The 26540-nt window shown below is 45.0% G+C and overlaps 1 protein-coding gene across 2 annotated transcripts in view; it reads right to left on the reverse strand.

Moving 5' to 3' along the window:
• The window catches only part of DMXL2 (Dmx like 2), a 224507-nt gene that overhangs the window by 13528 nt on the left and 184439 nt on the right, over positions 1-26540 (reverse strand). For both annotated transcript variants that reach the window (XM_073568443.1, XM_073568442.1), the window contains 3 exons: positions 21345-21405; positions 21134-21261; positions 20960-21037 (listed from right to left, as the gene is read on the reverse strand). In XM_073568443.1, coding sequence (XP_073424544.1) covers positions 20960-21037; positions 21134-21261; positions 21345-21405 — 267 coding nt within the window. The remainder of the gene's footprint in view (positions 1-20959; positions 21038-21133; positions 21262-21344; positions 21406-26540) is intronic.

Here is a 26540-nt window from a genome sequence, read left to right on the forward strand (position 1 = left end):
AAACTGACATGCTCATTCAGCCCAAAAATGGATCCTCACAAAACAATGTGTCTGAAAGTCATATCTTGAAGCCCATTGACTTTGCTGGGATGCCCAGAGTCACTGCATTTTACTTGTATGCTGCAGTGCTCCCATCCTGCACCGGCTCCAGACTGCAGGGGGCAATCTCCCCCCTCCTCTGTCCTGTCTTCTGCCATCTTCACCAGAGAGATGAGGGGGAGGGGTGCCTGCCCTGCACAGGATACGATTCCTGGGCCCAGAGCTGGAGAAAGTGAGAAAGTTGTGCATACGCTGCAGCTGGCAATAAGAGAGTCTGCAAGAGGGACATGCTGGAAATCTGATTGGAAAAGTGAGGAAATTGGTTATTGCCACCAGAACCCCTAAAATTGATTCCATCTTGAAGAGACGTGCTGGGAAAGGGGCAATTGTCGATCAAGCCACTCGATGGGGCAGCACTTATTTAATGATTGAGCGATTGCTTGAACTAAAACCGTTTCGTATAGATATGGCGAACCCTCAGGTCAATGGACACAGGTGGCTGAATTGAAGGAATTGCTTAATCACCCATTTACCGTGACTAAAAAATTACAAGCTGAGGATTTAACTCCTGGCATTTTCATAAGGGAGTGGAAGAACTTGCTATTTTGCCTGTCCCAAACAGGAGGTTTAATTGCAGATGGCATTTCTGCTTCAATGAAACGGAGAGAGACACAGCTATTGGAAAATAAAATTTTTCTTGCAGCTGTTTATGTGGACCCAAGTCATCGTATACTGCTTGATGATCAACAGCTTTCTAAAGGAAAAGAAGCTCTGACTGAGGTAGCAGTTAGGATGAGTGGCCTACAGGAGGACTCCCAGGCGCAAGAGGACTTGGGTCCTGACAGTGCTACTGCTGCCATATCTTCATCCTCATCAGACGAGGAGTTTGACTTTAACAAGTATTTGGAGACTTCCGGTTCCGGCGCCCGCATGTGAGGAGGAGATCTCCCAGCGCTCTCCAATCCCCTGCCAAAAGGCAGCAAAAATACCGAAACCAGACCCCCGACATACCTGAAACAGGTGGAGGAGAGTGCCCGGATTCAGCACACCGCCTCATGGACAGATACGTCCTCAGGAACGGCGGTAAGGAGACACCACAGAACCGGGGGAAGGAGACACACGTGTCTCTCAAAAAAAAAAATGGCGCCGACGTCGGCCTCAGCAGCGGCTGCAAAACAGCCAGTGAAGAAAGCGGGGCAAGGAGGAGAGAGAGGCGGAGGGGGAACACTGCATAGAGCGAGAGAAATGACTGCAGGGGACCCCACCGGGACCCATAGCACCCCCAAGACATACAATACCCCTGAGGTACAGAGCACCCCTGAAGCATTCAGTGACCTGGAGGCGCGCCATACTCCTGAGACACACAGCCCCCCTGAGACACAGGTGCCTAATATTGACTATAAAAAACTGGCTGAAGAAGTGGCGGGGCACTTGCTGCCAGAGATAGCACCCAGACTTAAAGAATATATTAGCTCTGCCCTACATGACATGCAGAAACAATTAAACGAAACAGCTGAACAAGTGACCGCAGCGGAGACACATATCTCAACACTGGAGGACGATGTATATGATGACCATGCAACAATATCCAGACTGTCGAAGGAAAATCTGATCTTGAGGGACAGAATCGATGATCTGGAAAACAGATCCAGACGGAGCAACATCAGGATCATAGGAATCTCTGAAAAATTCCCCATAAAAGACTTATGTGAAAACATGATCCCTGAGGCATTGGGGGTTGAAGCAGGCAGGAGAATCGAGCGAGTACACCGCATTGGTCCCCCTAAAACCCCGACCAAATAGGGCAACCAGACAAGAACCAGGCAGATCATCACAAAATATTTGGACTTTACAGATAAAAATGACATCATTTAGTCCTACAGGAGACTCAGACGTCCCCTTGAAATCAAGGGAGAAAAGGTGCTCTTATTCAAGGATTTTTCTGCTGAGGTGACCAGACAACGCAGAGCTTTTAGTGTAATATGCTCAGAAATGCACAAAAAAAATATTCGGTTCCAATTGAGATACCCAGCAACCCTCTACATTAGGCATCAAGACGGCTCTTCACACTCGTTTTTGAATCCCAAAGAGGCAGAGAAATACCTCAAAAACTTGAGAGGTGATCATACCGGGGAGCTGAGACCACAAAAAACTGCAAGCAATCCCAGGAACCAGCATAATGACTGACCGATGCAAGTGGAGGACAGGAGACCGAGACTAACCTCTGAATTACTGAGAGCTCTGGGACAATCTAAAATTCCGGGGAAAACCAGAGAATCCACCCGGCAGGATCATATCAGAAGATGAACCTAAAATGTTGTCCCTACGGTCAGGGACTGTGACATAAGGGGGAGGGGGAAAAGGAGGGGGAAAAGGGAAAAAAGGAAAAAAACAAACAAACAAGTATTTGGATGACATGGAGCAGGCAAAGCGTTGCCGCAAGGAAAAAGATTTCACTCCGTCTCCTATAGCAAGAAGATTGACCATATTTCAGCAAAATGTTTCACTTGATCTCAAAGAAATAGAAAAATTCAAGCGCTCATCAAACCTGACTGTGCATGAGGCAATTCCTTTATACCAGGAAATTGTTAGAGATGTTGCCCATGTGGTTACGGCTTTGCCTCCAACCCAAGTTAGTGCAGAGAGGTTGCTCTCTGAATTATTAGGTCAGATTTGAGGTCATCTATGAAGGAGGATCTGATGGAGGCAATTCTATTTCTTAGAACAAATTCATAGACTGCACAAATGCTATTTAGTATCTTTTTGTTGAAAACTGGTTTTTGCCACTTACATAGTTTATTACATATTATATATATATACACATATACAATATATAAATATATATATAAATATATATATATATAAATATATAAATATAAATATATATATATATATATATACACATATATATACATATACATATATATACATATACATATACACTCACTGGCCACTTTATTAGGTACACCTGTCCAACTGTGTGTTAAGACTTAATTTCTAATCAGCCAATCACATGGCGGCAACTCAGTGCATTTAGGCATGTAGACATGGTCAAGACAATCTCCTGCAGTTCAAACCGAGCATCAGTATGGGGAAGAAAGGTGATTTGAGTGCCTTTGAACCTGGCATGATTGTTGGTGCCAGAAGGGCTGGTCTGAGAATTTCAGAAACTGCTGATCTACTGGGATTTTCACGCACAACCATCTCTAGGGTTTACAGAGAATGGTCCGAAAAAGAAAAAAAATCCAGTGAGCGGCAGTTCTGTGGCCGGAAATGCCATGTTGATGCCAGAGGTCAGAGGAGAATGGGCAGACTGGTTCGAGCTGATAGAAAGGCAACAGTGACTCAAATTGCCACCCGTTACAACCAAGGTAGGCAGAAGAGCATCTCTGAACGCACAGTGCGTCGAACTTTGAGGCAGATGGGCTACAGCAGCAGAAGACCACACTGGGTACCACTCCTCTCAGCTAAGAACAGGAAACTGAGGCTACAATTTGCACAAGCTCATCGAAATTGGACAGTAGAAGATTGGAAAAACGTTGCCTGGTCTGATGAGTCTCGATTTCTGCTGCGACATTCGGATGGTAGGGTCAGAATTTGGCGTAAACAACATGAAAGCATGGATCCATCCTGCCTTGTATCAACGGTTCAGGCTGGTGGTGGTGGTGTCATGGTGTGGGGAATTTTTTCTGGGCACTCTTTGGGCCCCTTGGTACCAATTGAGCATCGTTGCAACGCCACAGCCTACCTGAGTATTGTTGCTGACCATGTCCATCCCTTTATGACCACAATGTACCCAACATCTGATGGCTACTTTCAGCAGGATAATGCGCCATGTCATAAAGCTCGAATCATCTCAGATTGGTTTCTTGAACATGACAATGAGTTCACTGTACTCAAATGGCCTCCTCAGTCACCAGATCTCAATCCAATAGAGCATCTTTGGGATGTGGTGGAACGGGAGATTCGCATCAGGGATGTGCAGCCGACAAATCTGCGCCAACTGTGTGATGCCATCATGTCAATATGGTCCAAAATCTCTGAGGAATGCTTCCAGCACCTTGTTGAATCTCTGCCACGAAGAATTGAGGCAGTTCTGAAGGCAAAAGGGGGTCCAACCCCTTACTAGCATGGTGTACCTAATAAAGTGGCCAGTGAGTGTATACACATACATATATACATACAATATATATTATATATATGGTTTTAGGAAGTTTTGCCCCAGCAGTTCGCCCCCAGGTACACTTCGCCCCCGAACATTTCGCCCCCAGGCTGTTTCGCCCCCGCACATTTCTCCCCCAGCAGTTTGCCCCCGGATGTTTCGTCACCAGCAGTTCGCCCCCGGATGTTTCGCCCCCAGCAGTTCGCCCCCGGATGTTTCACCCCCAGCAGTTCACCCCCGGATGTTTCGCCCCCAGCAGTTCGCCCCCGAACATTTCGCCCCCAGCATTTCGCCCCCAGGTTGTTTCGCCCCCACACATTTCACCCCCAGCAGTTCGCCCCCGGATGTTTTGCCCCCGGATGTTTCGCCCCCAGCAGTTCACCCCCGGATGTTTCGCCCCCAGCAGTTCGCCCCCGGATGTTTCGCCCCTAGCAGTTCGCCCCCAGATGTTTCGCCCCCAGCAGTTCGCCCCCTGCTTTTTGTCCCCAGATGTTTCGGCCCCAAATTAGGCAGGGAATTTCGGCCTTGTGTTTTAGCCCTAAGACCGCTTTCACAGTAGCCACTTTCCCAAGTACTAAGCACTGGAAAATCGCTAAGAAGATTGCCAATTTTGAATATACTAGATGGTGGCCCGATTCTAACGTATCGGGTATTCTAAAAGGCACAGCCACGTGGTATGTTGCACAGGTTATGTAGTATATTGGACAGTCCACGTAGTACATTGCACAGGCGATGTAGTATATAGGACAGCCGACGTAGTATTTTGGACAGCGCGCGTAGTAAATTGCACAGCGCACGTAGTAAATTGCACAGTTCACGTAGTAAATTGCACAGCGCACGTAGTATATTGGCCAGCCAACATAGTATTTTGCACTGGTCATGTAGTATATTGCACTGTCCACGTAGTCTAGGAATGTGGGCACTATATTCGTGTTTAAAAAAAAAAAAATAATAAAGATATACTCACCTCAGCCACGGGCCCTGAAGTCCTCGCGCCTCTCTGCAGTGCTGGCGGTGGCTTCCAGTCTGAGCGTAGGACCTGCGATGACGTCGCGGTCACATGACTGTGACATCATCGCAGGTCCTGGACGCATAGCATCGTTCGGACCGGAAGGCACGGCGTGCATCGGAGAGAGGCGCGGAGGACAGCACGAAGTTGGAGGGGGTGAGAATAACTTTTTTTTTTTTAATTATTATTTTTAACATTACATCTTTTCACCATTGATGCTGCATAGGCACCATCAATAGCGAAAAGTTGGTCACACAGGGTTAATAGCAGCGTTAACGGAGTGCGGTACACCGCGATCCGTTAACGCTGGCATTAACCCTGTGTGAGCGGTCAGAGGTGAGTGCAGGGCAGTGAAGCAGCGGTCATTTTTATGGCAGACTGTGACCGTCGCTGATTGGTCGTGGGCGTTTTGCCACAACCAATCAGCGACTTGGATTTACATGACAGACAGACGCCGTGACCAATGAATATACGAATAAAACGTTACAGACAGAAAGACGAAAGTGACCCTTAGACAATTATATAGTAGATAAGTCAATGGCTAGAAAAGCGAGGTGTTGTTTACAGCCAGCTCTTTTTATTTTATTACAGGAGCTATTTTTGAGCACTTAGCGTTCATCAATAGCCTGTATCTTATGGGTCATTACCGAGAGCGCTCACAAAAGCGCTCTGAAAAATGCCAGTAAAGCACGTGCTTTGGAGTTCTAAAACAGTGGCAGCATAAGGGTGCTTTCAAACTTCCGCTACATATGCACTACAGGCCGCCCGTTCGCTTCTGTAATGCCACATTCCGCTAACCTGCAGCGGAACGAAAAGAAGAAAATGCTCTTCTTTTTGTTCTGACACTGATAGCGGAATGCGGCATTACGAAAGCGAACGGACGGCTGCAGGTCGCGGAACCCAGCCGTTCACTTCTATGGGCAATGCAAGCGGAATGCCAGCATTGCCCCGGGGTCAGCTGGATGTCAGATCCAGAGCGGATCGACCTCTGGCGGCCACAAACACAAGTGTGAAACCACTCTAAATTTACAGTGTGCAAGAGGCCTAAAATCTAAACAATTTTGAACTTTTACCTGACCCAGCACTGACCTGCTTTGTTGCAAGTTTTGTTGCAGATGTAACAAGTAGCAGGTCCCATGTTACATTAGACTGCCACAAAAAATCAGCCAGCTTCCACAGCAATTCACTTTCTACAACTATGAATTCAGTTCTGTCCAAACGTGGAAGGAGGAAGTTGGTCCATGAGAATCACTTATTTTCCAAACGAACCGCAGATGATGTCCATTCCATCTGGGTATGTGAAAAACGGTCGACTTGCAAGGGTTGTGTTTGGACCAATGAAGAATCTGGCGAAGTTGTGAAAGTAGTCAATCTTCACAATCACGCAGCACAAGCTGCAAGACCTGAAGCAATCCGACTTGTTAATGAGGCTCTGACCAGGGCAAGGACAACACAGGAGACACCACAACAGATTCTCACAGATGTCGTTTCAGGAGCCCATTCTAATGTTGCAGCACTTCTCCCAAGGAAAGCATCACTGAAGAGGACAATACGATTAGCAACTTGGCAATATCCCAAGGTTACCTCAAACCCTTGATCAACTTGTTATCCCCCTGGAGTTCCAGGAGATCAGAGTTCCTTCTGCATGACTCTGGTAAGCTACTTAACCATTTAACATTGTATTAAAACAATTCCATTATGCATAATTATTGCAAAGTTTATTTTGCACAAATGTGAAAAATGCTACACAATAAGGTGCTGATATAAAATACTATGTGATTTTTGCCTTCAAGGGAAACTTTGAGGGTAATATAATGTAGTGAGGCCTACTGATTCCAACTAGTGTTGGCCGATCACTGGAAAGAATGGATCTGAATTAATTCCAATCTTTCGGTATGATCAGCCCGATCTGATCCTATCTCCAGAGCTAGATATATAGATAGATATATATATATATATATATATATATATATATATATATATATATATATATATATATATATATATATATATATATAGATATATATACACACACACACACACACACACACACACACACTGTACGACCGAACAGTGTGTGTGTATATATATGTATATATGTGGGTGGGTGATGGTGGTCTGGCACTTTTGGAACTTTGAAATGCAATAAAGGATTTGTATAGGACTTCAGGAGCGCGGAGGTCTTTCTTCATGGATGCATGTTAAGTACGGGCAGAAGCCAACCCCTGCTCTAGCAGCACACTGAGTCCTCAGCAACAATCTCAGTTGAGACACTCTTCTTCCAGCTTTCTTGCATATATATAATGGCCCCAAGCTGCGCTGTTAAAAAATAAACAAACCCAGTTATTCAACTCTCTCTCCGGTGTCCAGCGCTGTCTCCGGCGGTGCAGGGAATTCCGAAATCCCAACGCTATGCATTCTGGGTTGTGCATCACCACCTCTGCACATGTGCCGGGCTGTTCTGTGACGTGATGTGGTGCTTTCCCAGGACCGTCTAGTGAGCGTTCCTGGGATCACTCTCCACTGTAGTTATAGTACAGCAGGCACAGAGGCGGCGATGCGCCACCCGGATTTCGGGATTCCCTGCACTGCTGGGCTAGGAGCCGGAGCCAGTACTGGACCCTGGAGAAAGAGGTGAGTAACTGGGTTTGTTTGTTTTTTTTTAACAGGGCAGCCTGGAGCCATTTACTAAAGCTAAATATGCACACACGCTGTACACCCGTATAGTGTGTGTGTGTATATATATATATATATATATATATATATATATATATATATATATATATATATATATATATATATATATATATACACACACACACACACTGTTCGGGAGTGTATGCCCGGACAGTGTTTTCAGATTACGGAGGATTCCGATTTCTAATTCGGATCATCATCATGATCTGGCTACAAATCGGATCGTAATTTAAAATAACGATCAGCCTGAAAATCGTAATAAATTACGATCTTCAGTGATCGGACCGGCCAACACTAATTCCAAATATGCAGCATTGTACTGGCCATACCTATCCTGGATGCTGCCCCGGAGTTCAGCCTCGCCTGTCTGAGGCATGCACGGGCTGAACTGCCATCGCCGGCTGATTCCTCGGCTCTCGTAGTTCAGTCCTGCAGATCCGTGGACATGTCGGGCTAAACTCCGGAGCACAGGTGAGATACGCCAGGATTTGTTGCAGATGCGTTTTGCCTGCTGCTTCCAAGCACTTTTTAAGCACTTTGCAAGCGCTTTGGCAAAACGCTTCTGCAAATAGGGGACGTGGTCAAGCTCTGCTATGGGCGTGGCCATGCCCTGCTATGGCCTAAACCGAGCGTATTTGGCATGGTTTGCAGGGATTTTTTGGGAGGTTTCCTTCTTGCCCATTCCCATTCCTTCCGGGATCCGCCGGAAAATAGCTTTGAAGCTATTTTCCGGTGGGGCGTTTTCCGGCCCCGGCAGGAATCCGCCCGTAACCCACACCATAGACATGAAAGGGCGGGTTTCAGGCAGGAAACACAGCACAGAATACGCCTGTAAATCCAGCTTGTCTGGATAAAGCCCGAGGCTTCGTGCCCACTGACGGAAGGGGATTGCGGAGCGGCATCTCCGCAGAGGCTGTAATTGCGGTAGCAATTGCAGATCCCACAGGAATCTATTTGTGCCTGCAATTGTGGCCACTATTGTGGTACCCTAATTCTGTATCAAAATCTTCACTTAACTCTATGGATTTAGGTGCAGGTTTTAGTGCAGGATTTCAGCCCCTTGTCTGAATGGCTGGAATTTTGTTTGTATAATGGCAGCATACATTGACATGCTGCACTGCATGTTTTTTTTTTGTAAACAAAATTTTTTCATCAGCATGTGGATGGGATTTACACATTAATGCTGCATATGACTCCAGCCTAATGGACCATTCAGTTATGCCTTAGGCCAAAAGCACACTGGTGATTTTACTGGCGTTTTTTGCGTCCTGCACAATCCTCTCAATGAGACAGCATAGGCAGCGCGGACGTCACGAATGTCCGCGCTGCCCACCCGACGACTAGTGCGCCCATCCGCCTGAATGGAACGCCTCATTCAGGCGGGCGGGCGGCCCGCCCAGTCGTTCATTCAGACGTCCAGCCGCACGCCGCGTCTGGATGCGGCTGTCAACTAGATGGCCGTTCAGCATGGCGGCGATCGGCCGTGCTGAACGGCCGTCTAGTTGAAGGGTCTAAAGGTACCCTAAAAATGTAACCTATTTCAAGTTTGGAAGTCATTTTAATTTTTAACAAAAATATATAATTTTCCACTGGGACAATATATGTTGTAAAAAACTATTGGTTGGCCCCTTCACACTAGATTTTGCTTCAGTTTTTTTTATTATGAAATCAGAAAATCTGGAGAAAAATGTGAGTATTTAATGTGAGATATGAACAGAGGCTTCTGATTAGGATATTTTTTTTGTGAATTTATCCCAAAACTCTGTCTGATGCTTGTTACACTTTTTCTGTTATTTCCTCTACTAATACTTTCATTTTAAATTAGGAAATGGACACAGCCGTATGTTGATATTTGGAACCAGAGACAATCTCCATCTACTGGCACAAAGTAGAGTGGTTTGCTGATGGCATGTTTTTCACTACACCAGCCTTGTTTAAGCAACTTTACACAATCCATGTAGTCCACAGCGGCCTTGTTGTTCCTGTAGTGTACACCTTGCTGACAGACAAGAGCCGTTCTACATACCAGAGGTTGCTGCAAGAGCTGAAGAACTTGCAGCCTGGACTGCAGCCAGACAACCTGATGTTGGATTTTGAACTAGCTGCAATACAGGCATTTGAAAGTGAATTCCCCAACCTTCTGAAGACTGGTTGCTTTTTCCACCTATCACAGTCGGTTTGGCGTAAAGTTCAAAATGAAGGACTCAAGATGCAATACCAAGGTGACCATGAATTTGCCCGTTGGATACGCATGATACCTGCCCTGGCCTTTCTACCACCACAGAATGTTGTGCAATCATTTGAAGAATTGGTGGAAGATCCTGACTTTCCACAAGAAGCAATACCTATTGCCAACTATTGTGAAGACAGCTATATCGGTCGAATGAATCGCAGAGGACGTCAAGCACCTTTTGTTTCCAGTTCAATTCTGGAATGTGTATGAACGAACATTGAATGATCAACAGCGAACAAATAATGATGTCGAAGGATGGCACCGTAGCTTTCGAGAAACATGTGGTACTCTTTTCCAAAATATATACCGGTTCATTAACTGTCTGAAACATCAGCAAGAGCTCCATAGTTTTGAAATTATTCAGATAATAGCAGGAAATCCCATCACTGCAAGAAACAAAAAGTATGCTGCAATTTCAGCAAGGGTTAAACGTATCGTGCAAGATTTCAATAATAGACGCTTGATGGATTATCTGAGAGGAATTGCCTACAGCTTTGATTTTTAGTTCGTGGTCACATATTGTATGTTTTGAGAGCAGTGTTTTTAGCTGTAAAATAATTCAAGCATTATAACCTGTAATTTGTATTTTCTCTTTTTCTCTAATCCTTCCCCTCTATACCTTTTTATGTTTCTTGTTAAAACAGTTTTGATATATACGGTTAAAGCATAACTCTACAAAAAACATGTTATGTTATAGTACCTGTGCCCATGATATTCATTTCCAAAGGACACCTTCCAGCAGCTTCACTTCTGTGTGAAAAGTTTCATCCAAGTTAAAGCTCCATGTGCTGCAGGATTTCAGTGGTTGCTAAGGAGGTTGTTTCTCCTTAGTAGCAGTACTTGTGGATGGATTCTAGAGGGCGTGGCTGCACAGGAGCATGCAGCTAACAATATATTCCCTATGATGTATAAAGGGCTGCTGGTTTACAGCCCTCTGCAAAGCCCCCCCTATGTGTTCAGTCCTGTAACGGCTTTACACAGGCAGGGGGGAGCCCTCCTCTTGTCCAGGACATAGCACATGAGCGGAGGGTGAAGGGGAGCTTTGCAGAGGGCTGTGAACAAGCAGCCCTGAATGTATCATAGGGAGCCAGAATCCGTTCTGCTCCCAAGGGGGCACGACCTCCTTAGTAACCAATGAAATCCTACTATTTTCCTGTCTGTTTGTAAAATTACTCATCTAGAAAACAAAGTTTGAGAATAAAAAAAACTAATTTGATCAGAATTCTATATCTTAGACTCATATGGTGTATTATTAGTGATAAGCAAACCTGCCAATGTTCAGTTCAGGCAGGTCTTTCCCGGATGCGAAAGATCCAGGAGCAAATTGCTAGAGGCAAAACATCCAGGGATGAACTGCTGGGGGCGAAACATCTGGGGGCGAAACATCCAGGGGCGAAACATCCGGGGGCAAACTGCTGGGGGCGAAACATCCGGGGGCGAACTGCTGGGGGCGAAACATCCGGGGGCGAACTGCTGGGGGCGAAACATCCGGGGGCGAACTGCTGGGGGCGAAACATCCGGGGGCGAAACTGCTGGGGGCGAAACTGCTGGGGGCGAAACATCCGGGGGCGAACTGCTGGGGGCGAAACATCCGGGGGCGAACTGCTGGGGGCGAAACATCCGGGGGCGAAACATCCGGGGGCTAACTGCTGGGGGCTAACTGCTGGGGGTGAAATGTGCGGGGGCGAAACAACCTGGGGGCGAAATGTTCGGGGGCGAAGTGTACCTGGGGGCGAACTGCTGGGGGCGAAACTTCAACTCTATATATATATATATATATATATATATATATATATATATATATATATATATATATGTAATCGATATTACATAGTGTATTACATATTTACAATTTATTACTTTTGTGTTCTAAAGTTGTATTCCAATAAATATATATTATGTTCTATCTAAATATCTTGATTATTGTATCATAAAAATGATTAAATGTCTGATGTTCACATTGTACTACAATAAATTTTTCACTTAAATATAAGCAATATATGTGGAAGTCGGAGTTGGAGTCGGTATAAGGGAAATTGAGGAGTCGGAGTCACAGGTTTGGCTTACCGACTCCACAGCCCTGGTCAAAGTACCAGGAGGATAGTGGATCAGAGCAGAAGGAGTTAAGCAGACAGATGGTCAGAATGAGGTCCAAGGTCAGGTAACAAAAGATCAACATACAGAACAGTTGACATGAATCTGTGCTGCACTTTATGTACATGCTCAGTAGTGAACAGTGCTGCGGAGTCGTAGTTGAGATGAATCTGTGCTGAACTTTATGTACATGCTCAGTAGTGACCAGTGCTGTGGAGTTGGAGTCAAGGAAATTGAGGAGTCAGAGGTTTGGCTTACTGGCTCTACAGCCCTGGGTGACACGTGAGTTTAAAGCACCATTCCAACATTTTTTTTATTTTAGCACTGAAGTGGTGTTTTTAATCTAATTTCTTTGACCCTGGTACTATATTTACCAGTTGCCGTCTTCATCTTTTCTTGGTGCCGTTCCGGTCTCACGGCACCAACTTGTGACCTCAAGTTCTGGCTAACCAGAAGTCAGAGGTAACCGTCACAATCTCTCAGTGTAAGTCTCTGAGGGTCTCGTCCTGGCTGTCATGGACTTCCATTGAGTTGTGACTTCCAGATCGCTCAGTATTCACTGAAGAGATCTAGCAGGTCACAAACTGTTGGAGATCAACTGGAGTGGATAATTATATAAAGATAATGGCTGATAAGTATACAACTATGGACAGGGAACTTTAGAAGCACCACTCTATTGCTGCAGAAAAACAGATGGAGTGGTGCCTTAAAACTCACTCTATATGAGAGCTAGTGTCGGGCACATTTGTAGTGACAGATATCTAATGACAGAGATCAAACTGATATTTCTCTCCATGCATGCGTGAGGATTAGAAATCAGATTGGAGCTCAGCAACTCAGCAAATAATTCTATAAGAAGGTCACAGGCATGTCACTAATGCAGTATTCCAATAAAAGAGTTCCCTTCCATACAACCAATGTCTTCACCTACAAAAAAATAGTGCAGATGAATTCCCAGCAGAATCCAATCACAAGTTTCACTTGGTACTATGGTCACTCTCATTCGAATATATGGATGACCTCTTATAAGCTTGCTCTACTAATGGTGGCCATCGATATCAGTTTTGCACACTGTCTCACAGAAACGATACAATAGCAGACACTCAACGTTCAATAATATCATTTTCTTTATTAGCATAAATCCATAATAGCAGTAAAACCAGGTCAAGCGAATTTAGCAGGATATGCAGCAGCAAATGGCCATTTTGCATTTCTTGATGTTTCTACAGAAACTTCTAGAAACAATCAATGCCGATGCGTCTGGATAATTTCACTTTACAAGGTTTACTACTTTAATGGATTTTTAGAAATAATGAAGATGATATTATTGTATGTAGGGAGCGCTGCCTTTTCTATCCTTTGTGGGACTGAATTCCTACTAATGAAGCAAAAAATATTTTTTCTGAACACAGCTTTCTGTCTGCACCTAAACATCATAATATAACTGAAAATATCAAACCAATCAGACACTGATTTTATTGAAAACACCACAAAGCCTAGTAAATGACACAATGCTGGAATCAGTAGTTCATCATGCTACTTTCAGCTTACATAACAAAAATTTGTTGACCGGTAAAAGTGTATCCCTAGTACACAGTACACTTATCCCTTAAGGTGGAATGGCCTCACACTGGGATCTTGTTAGCACCTTTGAATTTTTGTGATATTCCTCCTTCTCGCACCTTCTCTCTTCGCAGCAAGCACTTTTAACACTGTGTGTGCGTGCGCTTACAGTATGTGCCAGGAAATATGCCAGTGCATACATTAAACAGACCCAAAGGCCCCATCACCACATTGAGGCCAAAAACTTGTCCCTCTGATGGTGCACATTGGCTAGGCGGATGGCAATATTATCGCTACAGCATGATGAACATGTGATATCACACCAGGCCAGCCAATCAAAAGAAGAGCCTGCTAGCAGGCAGGAGGAGAATCGGCGGACTCCCGTCCAATGGTCACCAGACACTAGGTTCTGTGATTTGACTTGCATCATCTCTAATCATTATGGAAACCTTGGATGCACACGAGGTTAAAACAGCCCATTTCGTCAATCTCATTAGATGAGCGTAAAAGAACAAAAAAAACAAAACATATAGTCTGAATATGGACAAAATACAGAGACGACTAATGTCCTAGTAGACACTGCATTCAGATCAAGCATCCAGTGGGCTAAACGTGATGCGATGTCTACATGATCATTGTGCGTTCTGTCCCCATTCAGACTATGCTTTTTTTGAGTTGCATTCATGCTCTTATTATTAGCTTATCCAGACCAAGGTTTTGTGCAGGTCTCTTAAGCTGGAGTCACACATAACAACTTACCAGCGATCCCGACAACGATATCAACGTGTCAGGATCGCTGGTAAGTTGCTCTGTGATCGCTGGCGAGCTGTCAAACAGACAGCTTCACCAGCGATCAGCACAGCGATGCCGAGCGCCCGGCATCGCTGTGTTCGTTAGCGCTGATGCCATATTCATGTCAAAAATAGAATTAAAATAAAAAATATTGTGATTCTCACCTTCTGGCGTCCCGCGCAGTCTTCCCGCCTCTCTCGACGCTCCGGTCCCGGTAATCCTTTGCGAGAATTACCGCGATGACGTCCGTTCTCGCGGGATCGCGAAGTCTCGCGGTCATTCTTGCAAAGGATTACTGGGACCGGGAGCGTGGAGAGAGGCGGGAAGACAGTGCGGGACGCCGGAAGGTGAGAATAACAATTTTTTTTTTTTTTTATTATTATTTTACAGCTGATCGCTGGTCTCCCGCCTGTCACACGCAGTGATGTGTGCTGGCCAGCGGGAGATCAGTGACGAAAAATATGTCCAGAGGTTTCCTGCAGCGATCAGCGATACCGGCAGGGGGGCCGGTCGCTGATCGCTGTCACACACAGCGATCTCGCTGGTGAGATCGCTGTTGTGTCACAAAAGTTGTGACTCAGCAGCGATCTCGCTAGCGAGATTGCTATGTGTGACGGGGCCCTTACTCTGAACTTGGCAGATGCATCAAGTAGTTTACACAAATTTTTTGGCAGAAAACTAATTATTATTATTATTTATTTATATAGCGCCATTAATTCCATGGTGCTGTACATGAGAAGGGGGTTACATACAAAGTTATAGCTATCATTAACAGTAAACAAATTTACGATGATAAGACTGGTACAGAGGGGAGAGGACCCTGTCCTTGAGGACTTACATTCTATGGGATAGTGGGGAAGACAGAAGGTCTAGTTGAAATGTTGCAAAATATTCGTGCAACTCATTGTTCATACAAAAAATGCGACGTTTAGCAGTTTAATGCCAACATCTAACTGGTCATCATCATGAATTTGGCACATTTTACTCCAGCAAACGCTTCAAGAATGGCATACAAAAAGCCAGTCCTGATGAATTGGGTTTGAACCTGCTCCACAAAGGCCAAGTCTTAAAGTGTTCCCTGCCAAGAATTTACCTAGCGATACATAGTCAGCAGTTATCCAGAACTATATTGAAACAAAATTCATGTTTCAATCCCATGCGAATTATAGCTTTGCAGGTGCACTGATTTCCATATTAGTGTACTTGCGGTCCTCAGCTCCCCTTCTAGTCGGCGCCAAACCGCTTCTTTATTGATACTGGAGAGCAGAGATGACATTGTGCAGGAGAGTCTCTGTCTCCACTACTACGTCCCCCAGTGCATCTACTAGGCTAATTTGCATGGGATTAAAATATGAATGTCGGAGCAACGTAGGCCCACAGAATGACTGAGTAAGTATTGTTGGAAAGGCATTTCCTTGCCCTACCTTGCAGTACCTCAGCTTCCTAAGTACAATCTTACACTACTCTAAGTATTATTATTTTATACCGCCATTTGTTCCATGGAGCTTTACAGGTGAGGAGGGGTATACATAATACATACAAGTACAGTAATCTTAAACAATACAAGTCACGACTGGTACAGGAGGCGAAAGGACCCTGCCAGCGAGGGCTCACAATCTACAAGAACAGTCTTTATGTGTATCATGCTTAATGTTACATGTTTTGCCCCTTGGAATTTTAGATTTGTTTTTTAGCATTATCCTGTAGCTCTAGTCTAAGTATTTATCTAGGTAATTCATTACTCTTTCAGACACCCTGTATCAATAATATTGATGAGCCACAGTCTAAAACTTGGGGCAACAGTGAGTTACTAAATCCAAAGCAATTAGCCCTTTTGCATCAACCACCTTATTAGAAAATTGGTTCACTATATCAGTAATATGTACTGGCATAGAGAAAATTACATTGCCTTCTCTTGTGGTAGATTGAGAACCAGAGGTTACAGGCTCGTTAAAACAAATGTAGGATGGGAAAAAGTCCATCAGCAGTGTGGCTGAACACATATACTGTTGGATAAACATAATAAACAGTATTGCGCCAAAGGGATTTCTTTATTCACTTTACATCAATGTTTAAGTGCATATGGACAAAATATTTTGTAGCTGAGGTCCAGGATTATACATGTAATTACCCAAATGACATAAAGGGATTATTTAATTCAAATAAAAAAAATAAATGAAAACTTATGAAGATAAAGTAGGAGTTTGAGTATTTTGGCCCTTAGTCCTCATTCAGACTTCCATGATTTTTTCATCAGTGATTTTCTTGCATGAAAAAATAAATTTTGTCACTGGGGGTGTGCACTACTTCACTCGAATGAGGTTAACCAACCATAAGCAGGCAGTTTAGGGGAGAAACACCAAGTTTACTTAACGGTAGCCGGTTTTTCCGGAGCCCATGATGGCACACATGAGAGAGGGGATCCGCCCAGCCAGGACAGGAACCCTACTGAAGATAAAAGGCGCGGTACCTCTCCCTCGCTTCAGTTGGTTTACAGAGCATGAGAGGCCCCCCGGGTTAGTACACATGGTAAAACTATCACCACATTATATCTAACTAAAAAAAACACCCAAACTATAGTGCACACCAAAGGAGTGATAAGGGGGGGAATATACAGGTGCCGTCATGGGCTCCGGAAAAACTAGCTACCGGTAAGTACCCTTGGTGTTTTCCCGTCTCCCATGACGGCACACATGAGAGAGACTTTTGTAGAATAAGACACCTTAGGGAGGGACCACCGCTTGCAGCACCCTTCTACCAAAGGTTAGGTCAGTAGAGGAAGACAGATCAAGTCGGTAGTGCTTAAAAAAGCTCGAAGGTGAGGACCAAGTAGCGGCTTTATAAATTTGTTCAATTGATACCTCAGCCTTCTCTGCCCAGGAGGTAGCCACGGCTCTGGTGGAGTGAGTCTTGATGCCTTCTGGAACTGGAGCGCCACTTGCAGAGTAGGATAACATAATGGCCTCCCTGATCCATCTGGCAATGGTACTCTTAGCTACCTCATGCCCTTTTCTACTACCCTGAAAGGCTACAAAAAGGGACTGATCTTTCCTCCACTGACTAGTTATTGATATATACTGTAATATGGCCCTCCTTACATCTAATGTATGGAACTTTTGCTCCCCAGGGTTTCTAGGATTATTACAGAAAGATGGCAAGGAGATTTCTTGAGTCCTATGAAACTTCTGGACTACCTTAGGGACGTAGGCCGGGTCTGGTCTTAGAACCAATCAATCATCCAAGATCTGCGTATATGGAGGGCATATATTGTAGATAGAGCTTGCAGGTCGCTCACTCTACGGGCCGATGTTAAGGCTACCAGTAACACAGTTTTAAGTGTGAGTAGTTTTGGCGACAGCTCTAATAATGGTTCAATGGGATCCTTGGTTAAAGCCTCTAAGACTAGGTTGAGGTCCCAGGGTGGCATCTTTGGGATAATGACCGGCCTAGACCTGCCACAAGATTTTATGAATAGGGACACCCACCTATTGGCTGCTAGGTTGCAGTTATATAGGGCCCCCAGAGCTGAGACTTGGACTTTGAGGGTGTTAGTGGCTAACCCAAGTTGCAGCCCCGACTGTAGGAATTCTAGAATAGGTCCCACTGGAGCTACCCCCAGGAAGTCTAGGAACTTTTTCCATGCTCTACCGTAGATTTGGGATGTTATAGGTTTCCTACTTTTCAACAGGGTGGAGACTAACCCTGGAGAGAATCCCTGGCGACTCAGTAGCGCCCTCTCAAATTTCAGGCTGCTAGATGGAAGCCCTTCACCTGAGAGTGGACCACTGGTCCCTGGGAAAGCAGGTCTGGAACCTCCGGTAGTATCCATGGATCTGTCACTGACATGAGTCTCAGAAGGGAGAACCAAAGCCTCCTCGGCCAAAATGGAGATATAAGAATTATTCTCGCTCGATCCTCCCTGATTTTCCAGACCACTAACGGGATCATTGTTATCGGGGGGCATACATAGGCCAGGATAAACTTCCAGGGTATTTGTAGGGCATCTACTGCGAAGGGGTTTTCTCTTGGATTTAGTGAGCAGAACTTCCTGACCTTTCTGTTGCGTGCGGTGGCGAACAGGTCTATTTCTGGTTTGCCCCAGGCTTGAACTATTTGTTGGAAGACATGGGGGTTTAGGGACCATTCCCCGTCTTAGGTGCCTGCGACTCAGGAAGTCTGCCTGTGTATTTTCTACCCCCTTTATATGCAGTGCTGTGATATTTCCATGAGGCCTCGAGATCTCGTTCCTCCCTGGTGGTTGATGTAGGCTACCACTGCCTGATTGTCTGTCATGACTCGAGTGTGGCGGCCCTGAAGCAAGGGGAGAAAATGCTTCACGGCTTTTACTTTTGAACCGTGATCTTTTTCTAGCGAGGACCAGGTTCCCTGTATTGAGTGGGATCTTAGGTGTGCTCCCCATCCCGTGGCACTCGCATCCGTTGTGATGATGTCGTCGACTGGTTTTTGCCATGGAACACCTCCTGTTAGATGCTTTTCTACAGTCCACCAGAGCAGGGAATCTCTTACAGCCACTGAGAGACATAGTTCGCCCTCTAAATGCCCTTTCAATTGTTTCTGTGCTAACAGAACCTCCCACTGTAGTTGTCTTAAGTGGTACTGTTTTGCCGCTAGACTTCCTCAACCCCTAGGTGATCAAACAGAAAAAATGGAACCCTGATACCATAAGGGTGACATTCACGTGGATCACTCACCACCGCTGTCACTCAGGGGTACCGATCTCGGAGGCTCCTCAGATGCGCTCGTGATGTTTCTTCTGGACGTCTCAGAGTCCTGCCGGTCGCGTTTACGACTGCCGCTCCCACTTGAGCGGCTGCTCCTGGTATGCTGGCGGCTCGGCCTGGCATCTGGCGAGAGCTCTTGCTGCCGCTGCTGCTCATCCTGCCCCACTTCCATTTTGAAGCTTTGGGCATAAGTGCGTCTTCTGTGGTCATCCCCCTTATAAGGGGGATCCACTGCACTCTCCGCCTCCTCCGGTTACCTCCACAGCCCCCCCCCGCCATGCCGTCGGGATCTTCCTTTACCGGCCGGCGTTTTCCTGATGGGCGCCGCCATCTTGGATTTCGGCGCTGCCTCCCGACATCACACGGGCACGCCCCTTCCTAGCGAGCCCTGCGTGCGACGTCAGAGGGGCGCAACCTGGAAGCGTCCGCTCCTGTATTCATGGCGGAGGGGGGAGGGCGGCGCGGCAGCCACGGCAGAGCCCCAGGACACCGGGCCGTGCTGCTCCTACGCCCGCTCAGACGCTGAGCCCCCGGGGGACCCGCGGACGGCGCTTCCCCCTCCCGACGCACAGCGCCCAGGACCCCGCCTGTTCTTCCACGCCGGCACGGGAGAAGGGCAGGTACGTGTGACCGCTGTCTTCAGCACATGGGTCCCTGTCAGGACAGGAAACCCAACTGAAGCGAGGGAGAGGTACCGCCCTTTTATCTTCAGTAGGGTTCCTGTCCTGGCTGGGCGGATCCCCTCTCTCATGTGTGCCATCATGGGAGACGGGAAAAAGAACATACCCTCCTCTCCTCAATGATCTTTGCAGCTACTCTGTAGAGATACAGCAGAGCTGAGCTACGTATCAATACAAATACTTCCAGATCCTGTCTCACAGCAGTCAGCTCTCACCCTTCCCTCACGCTGACTGCCATGAGATATGTATCCTTCCAGATCCTAACTCAGCTGTCTCTCTACACAGTAGCTGCAAAGATAAGGAAGGAAAGCAAGCAGAGTTCCTTGCTCCACTACAAGACACTGCCTGTGTATGATTGGTCAAGCTCATGCAGTAGAAGTAGTACACGCCCCCAGAGACAAATCTCTGGTAACACCTAGTTGAACTATAACAAATTATAGACTAAACTTTACAAGCTAATATCTCTGCATCAGGGAGGAGAAATTAAAAAATAAAAACAATGTTTTACTAAGCACTGTAGCCTCCTAGAGGCTAGTTTAACATACTCAAACTGGTGAAAGGTCCTTTAAAAAAAAAATACTGAAAAAAGCATATAGATCAAATTTGTAAAAATAATGTACATTCATAAATGGTCTGTGATATTTTGTAGATAAGTGAAATCCTTGGTATGACCATGAGAACATTTTACATTAGTCACTTAGTCAACCTTTGAGGTAATCAATTAGTCATATATGGCCTGCAATTTTATCTGCACAACTTTATTACTAGGACACAAAGAGCTTAAACCTAATCCTAAAAATACAATAATTGCAGAGAAATTAAGTTAAAATATTTTACTAAAATCCTCAATAATGTTTACTTAGATATTATTCACAGGAAAAAAAAGATACTTTCTCTCTCATAATAAACTGATACACTAAATTATTACTTCTCTTCTTAGAGACTTACCAAGTAAGGTTTGGGGTTGGAGACAGTCTGATTAACTTGCCAAATGCTCAAGAACCCTTCTCCATCAGCAACACCACACTGTAAATTACACAAATACATTACATGAAAATGGTACTGAGCTGACCTACTCATCGAAGGATTCACCAAATCAACTGCATCATTAACTGAGTATACCTTATTGCCTTGGGAATTAAAATACAATCTTGTAACCCGGGCATTTCCTGCTTGGCGGAAACAAATAAGCTGTTGGGGCCGATTCCACTCAAACATGCGAACACTGCCATCTTGAGCTCCAGTAAGATCTGACGTGAAGTAATTAAAAAAAAGGAGTAAAAATTGTGTAAAAATGTTTTTGGAACCAATAGAGTCTCAGTTTGCTACTTACAGTACTGGTGGACTGGGTGCGATGCCATTCGTTTCACATTATTTAGGTTCCTTTTTATCAGCTTTAAGAAAATTGAAAATAAGAAAAATATTTATCAATACATTATAAAAGGCCTATTAACTATACAATATGTAATATAAATTACCATTACTTTATGAGTCTATTACACTATGTATATCTGATTATTGTTTTCTCTGAAATTTACAATGGATTGGAGTGTATAATGGTATTTGGTAATTGTTCCGTCTGGTACATGTTTAATGGATTGCTACAAGCATACTAGGAAAAAAGTGTAATTAACCTTTTAATGTCTTTTTGCCTTAATTACCATCAATATTTTAGCACTGAATTATAAAATCTACAGTATATGATGTAGATCCAAAAGGGCTAGTTTTTTCAGAACTACACATCAATTTAATGGAGCAATTAACTTTTATTTTTGTGCTAAGTTTGTAGAGGAACAAGGTGAAATAAATGTAAAAAAATCCAATTTGTATAGCTTTTCTTTGCTGAATAATAAAAATAATGTATAGAAAAAACAAAAGCATTAAATTGTTACTAGAACTATATCCTCCATGTTGTGCCAACTGTCATACAACTATTTTGTTTCTGCTCTTTTTAATTAATCTATAAAAAAATAAGTTTTTAACAAAAAAAAGTCTGTTTTCTTCCGCGTATTAAACTTCAATAAACTGAAAAGTGTTGTCCACTACCCGGACAACCCCTACTCAATTACTCAATTTCTATGTACCCCTTTATAAAATATTAAAAGCTATACTTACCTCCATTGCGAACGCTGTTCCAGAAATGTCGGCACTCTCTTTCCCTGGGCTTGTGAGACATTTTGTTGTATCACACAAGCCCTGCAGCCAATCAGTGGCTGCTTCATTTTCCCCTCCTTCGGACAAATCAAACACTGCGTTCAGGCACCCGCTCATTGACCCCATCAGGGTTTGCAATCGAACCCTTGCAAAACAGGATTCAGTTGTGTGCGCCGACAGGGCCATTATCTACCATGGTGTTAGGTAAAGCGAACAGTCGCTCTGCAGTGCATTATTTTCAGGCATATACGCCTATTGGAGACGGACAGTAAGAGAGTCTACTACGTCTGGGTGTCATCTTCTAGTAGGCGTACATACCCGAAAATGATGCACGACAAGAGCACACGTTCGCTCTGCCGGCACCATTATAGCCTAAGGCCGTGTCGGTGCATATGCCCGAATCATGTTTTGCAGAGGGTTTGAACCCAAGCCCTGATGGGGTCAAACAAACGGGTGCCTGAACGCAATGTGAAAACACCCTAAAAGCTAATGCTGCTTTCTCACTTCCTCTGGATGTGTGAAGGAGAGGAGAGTGCGCCACTTACTGGCTGCAGGGCTCATGTGACATTTATTGGACATAAAAACAGAAAGCCGCACTAATGCTGAGGCAATGCGTTTCGAACTGAAGTAGTTCTTTTTCAAAGGTTTGAAAAAGAACTACTTCAGTTCAAAATGCATTGCCTCAGCACTGGTGCGGCTTGTCCGCTACTTTGCTTTTATGTCCAATAAATTTTTCTAAAAATTTGGAAGCTGAATTGAAAATTTTTTTATTGGACTTCTGTACGTGAAACTACACGGAATTCGTGCTTCCATGCACCACTAAGCCAAGGCAGGTGAGCTGGTTTATTCATTTTTTCTGCTCATGTGACATAATGCCAGGCAAGCCCCGGAAGAGCCAGTGATAACACCGCTGGAAAGGTGCTGGAACCGAAGGTTAGTACAGTTGTTATTTTATAAGGGGATACATGGAAGTCGAGTAGGAGTTGTCCGAGTAGTGGACAACACCTTTAATTTTATCTCTTCTCTATCGTACTTTGGTAATTGAAGTTGCAATTGTTTGACAACTATTAAAAAGATTTGAAAATGTATTGTCTGTCTGCCAAAAGCAGTTTTAAAAGTTGCTTTTTTTTTTTCTTCAACCAAAGCCGTATGCAGTCCTTCCTTCATCTTTTCCACTTGGAGTGAATCAACTCTTGGCTTTGGCTATACACTGCCAATAACTATATGAGAAATGGTCATGGCAGACCTGGAGTCCTTTGATATTACCAGTTGGCACGGAAACATATTTGAGTCCCGCAATCAACTTGAGAACTGCGTATAAACTAACCGAGGAGCCTCTGCTAAGCTTCTAAGATGCTGCCATTGTTGATTTTGACCACGGCATCAAAGTGATTTGAAGGGCAGGATCAGCTATTTGTTTAGTAGCCTGGCTGTCAATCATCTATGGACTCCTATTGTTGATTGGAAAGGCCCATCTTTTGAGTCCATGATCTTGATACTTTGTGATATAAACAATCCATAAAAAAATACCAATTGTATGCGCTTACCCTTTGCCTAATTAATATATGTATATTCTCAGACCCATATACAGTACTGTGCAAACATCTTATGCAGGTGTGGAGAAAATGATGCAAAGTAAGAATCCTTTCAAAACTAGAAGTGTTAATAGTTTATTTGTATAACTTAACAAAATTCAAAGTGAATGATCAAAAGAGAAATGTAAATCAAAACAGTATCAATTCTTCTAGTTACACTTGCACACAGTCAAGGATTTTCTAGGATTACAGGCAAATGTATGAGTAACCAAGTATATCCAACAGGTGATAATGATCATCATTGTCACATGTAGCTTGAAACAGTCATTAACTGAAACAGAAACCGTTGTGTAGGAGACTTAAAACTGGGCGTGGAATAGCCAAACTCTGCTATAAAAGTGAGGCTATAGGAGACAGTTTCATATCACAGGTCACACAGCCATTGCTAAAAGGTTTGTGACACAAATTTTTTTTTTTTACAAAGATTGTGGCTTCTGTGTTTTTAAATCTTTTATAGTTGCTGGAATCCAGTTATAAAAACGACATATTTCATGCTGGACTTGAAGAGGAGGCATGCTGGAGTCAGACGCTCCTGATTCATTAAGACGCGCACACCTCTTAATGAATCTGGCACATCTGAAAGAGTGACATGCATGGACTGGAATAAAATTTGTGGAGGAAGAAATGCAGACACTCATCATGAATTTAAATTGATGAGCGGGGTTGTCACGTCCTTGTGCCACCCCAGCAATACCCAATTTGCCTGAGCAGGGAAAAATGGTGCGACATCGTCAAAAGTCACTAAATTTAGAACAGCCTCGCACTGCGCCAAAAGATTGAGACTTTAAAAGTGTTTTGCCCCCAAAATTCTGTAGTGAAAGATGTGATGAATCAAGCTCCAATTTTTACAGTGACATTTATTTTTCAAAATCTCCACAATTAGCCCTGGCACACTGCATACTGGCTCCTGACTGATGGTAACTCATTGTTGGCTGATCAGTGCTTGGAATTTATCACAATTTCTGTGTTTTTGTTTATCCACTTTTTGAGGATTGACAACAGGTTCTCAATCAGATTGACATTCGGGGAGTTTTCTGGCCATGGATCCAAAATGTCAATATTTTGTTCACTGAGCCACTTAGTTACCACTTTTGCCTCGTGATACGGTGCTCCATCTCACTGGAAAAAAACAAACACTGTTCATCACCAGATTGTTCCTGGATGATTGGGAGAAGTTGCTTATGGAGGATGTTTATATAGAATCCTTTATTCATGGCAGTGTTCTTAGGCAAAATTGTGAATGAGCTCACGCCCTTGGATGAAACCCCCCCACCATGAATGATCTCAGGATGCTTTACTATTGGCATGGCACATGACTCATGATATTGCTCACCCGTTCATCTCAGGACAATCATTCTTCCAGATATTCCAAACAGTCTGAAGGCGGCTTCATCAGAGAAAATGGCTTTATCCCGGTCCCCTGCAGTTCAATCCCTTAATTTCTTGCAAAATTATTTAGTTGGGTTTTAAGAGGTACTGTTCTTTTAAAAGAAGCACCAAAAATGGACAACATTGAGTACCGTAAACACAGTGGTCGGCTGTGGAAACTTTGTACAGCAGAAAAGAGACAAATGATACCATATATACTCGTGTATAAGCCGAGATTTTCAGCACATTTTTTGTGCTGAAAATACCCCCTTGGCTTATACGCGAGTCATTGTGCAGAAACCAAAGGGGGAGGGGAGCGGCAGCAGGAGCCAGTGGCTGGGACATCATACTCACCCTCCTGTGCAATCGCTGAACGTCCCCTGCATCCTCCGTTTACCCAGAGCTGGCAGCTACTTCCTGTGTTGAGCAGTCACATAGTACCGCTCATTAAGGTCATGAATATGGACGCAACTCCACTCCCATAGGCGTGGTGTCCATATTCATGACCTTAATGAGCGGTACCACGTGACCGCTCAACACAGGAAGAAGCTGCCAGCCCTGGGTAAATGGAGGATGCAGGGGATGTTCAGCGATTGCACAGGAGGGCGAGTATGACAGAGGAGGACGGGAGGAGCACGGAGCAAAACGGGGGAGCACAGAGCAGGATGGGAGAGCACAGAGCAGGACGGGGGGGAGAACAGAGCAGGACGGGGGGGAGCACAGAGCAGGACGGGGGAGCACAGAGCAGGACGGGGGAGCACAGAGCAGGACGGGGGAGCACAGAGCAGGACGGGGGAGCACGGAGCACGATGGGGGAGCACAGAGCAGGACAGGGGGAGCACGGAGCACGATGGGGGAGCACGGAGCAGGACAGGGGGAGCACGGAGCAGGACGGGGGAGCACGGAGCAGGACGGGGGAGCACGGAGCAGGACGGGGGAGCACGGAGCAGGACGGGGGAGCACGGAGCACGATGGGGGAGCACAGAGCAGGACAGGGGGAGCACGGAGCACGATGGGGGAGCACGGAGCAGGACAGGGGGAGCACGGAGCACGATGGGGGAGCATGGAGCACGATGGGGGAGCATGGAGCAAGACAGGGGGAGCACAGAGCAGGAAGGGGGAGAACGGAGGAGGACGGGGGGAGCACAGAGCAGGATAAGGGAGCAGCACAGAGGAGAATGGAGCAGGACAGGGGGGGGAACACTGAGGAGGAAAGGGGTGCACTGAGGATCATGGAGGAGGATGGGGGAGCGGGGGAGGATGGGGAGCAGAACCATACATAGAAGGATGGGAAGGGGGAGTCGAGCCATGCATACTGAGGGGGGAGAGCCACACAGAGCAGGACAGGGATGAGGGAACAATGCATACCCGGCTAATACTAAAGTCAATAAGCTTACCCAGTTTTCCGTGGC

The sequence above is a fragment of the Dendrobates tinctorius genome, unplaced genomic scaffold (assembly GCF_039654945.1).
Source record: "Dendrobates tinctorius isolate UK_male_01 unplaced genomic scaffold, ASM3965494v1 ptg000022l, whole genome shotgun sequence".
In the NCBI taxonomy this organism is placed as follows: domain Eukaryota; kingdom Metazoa; phylum Chordata; class Amphibia; order Anura; family Dendrobatidae; genus Dendrobates; species Dendrobates tinctorius.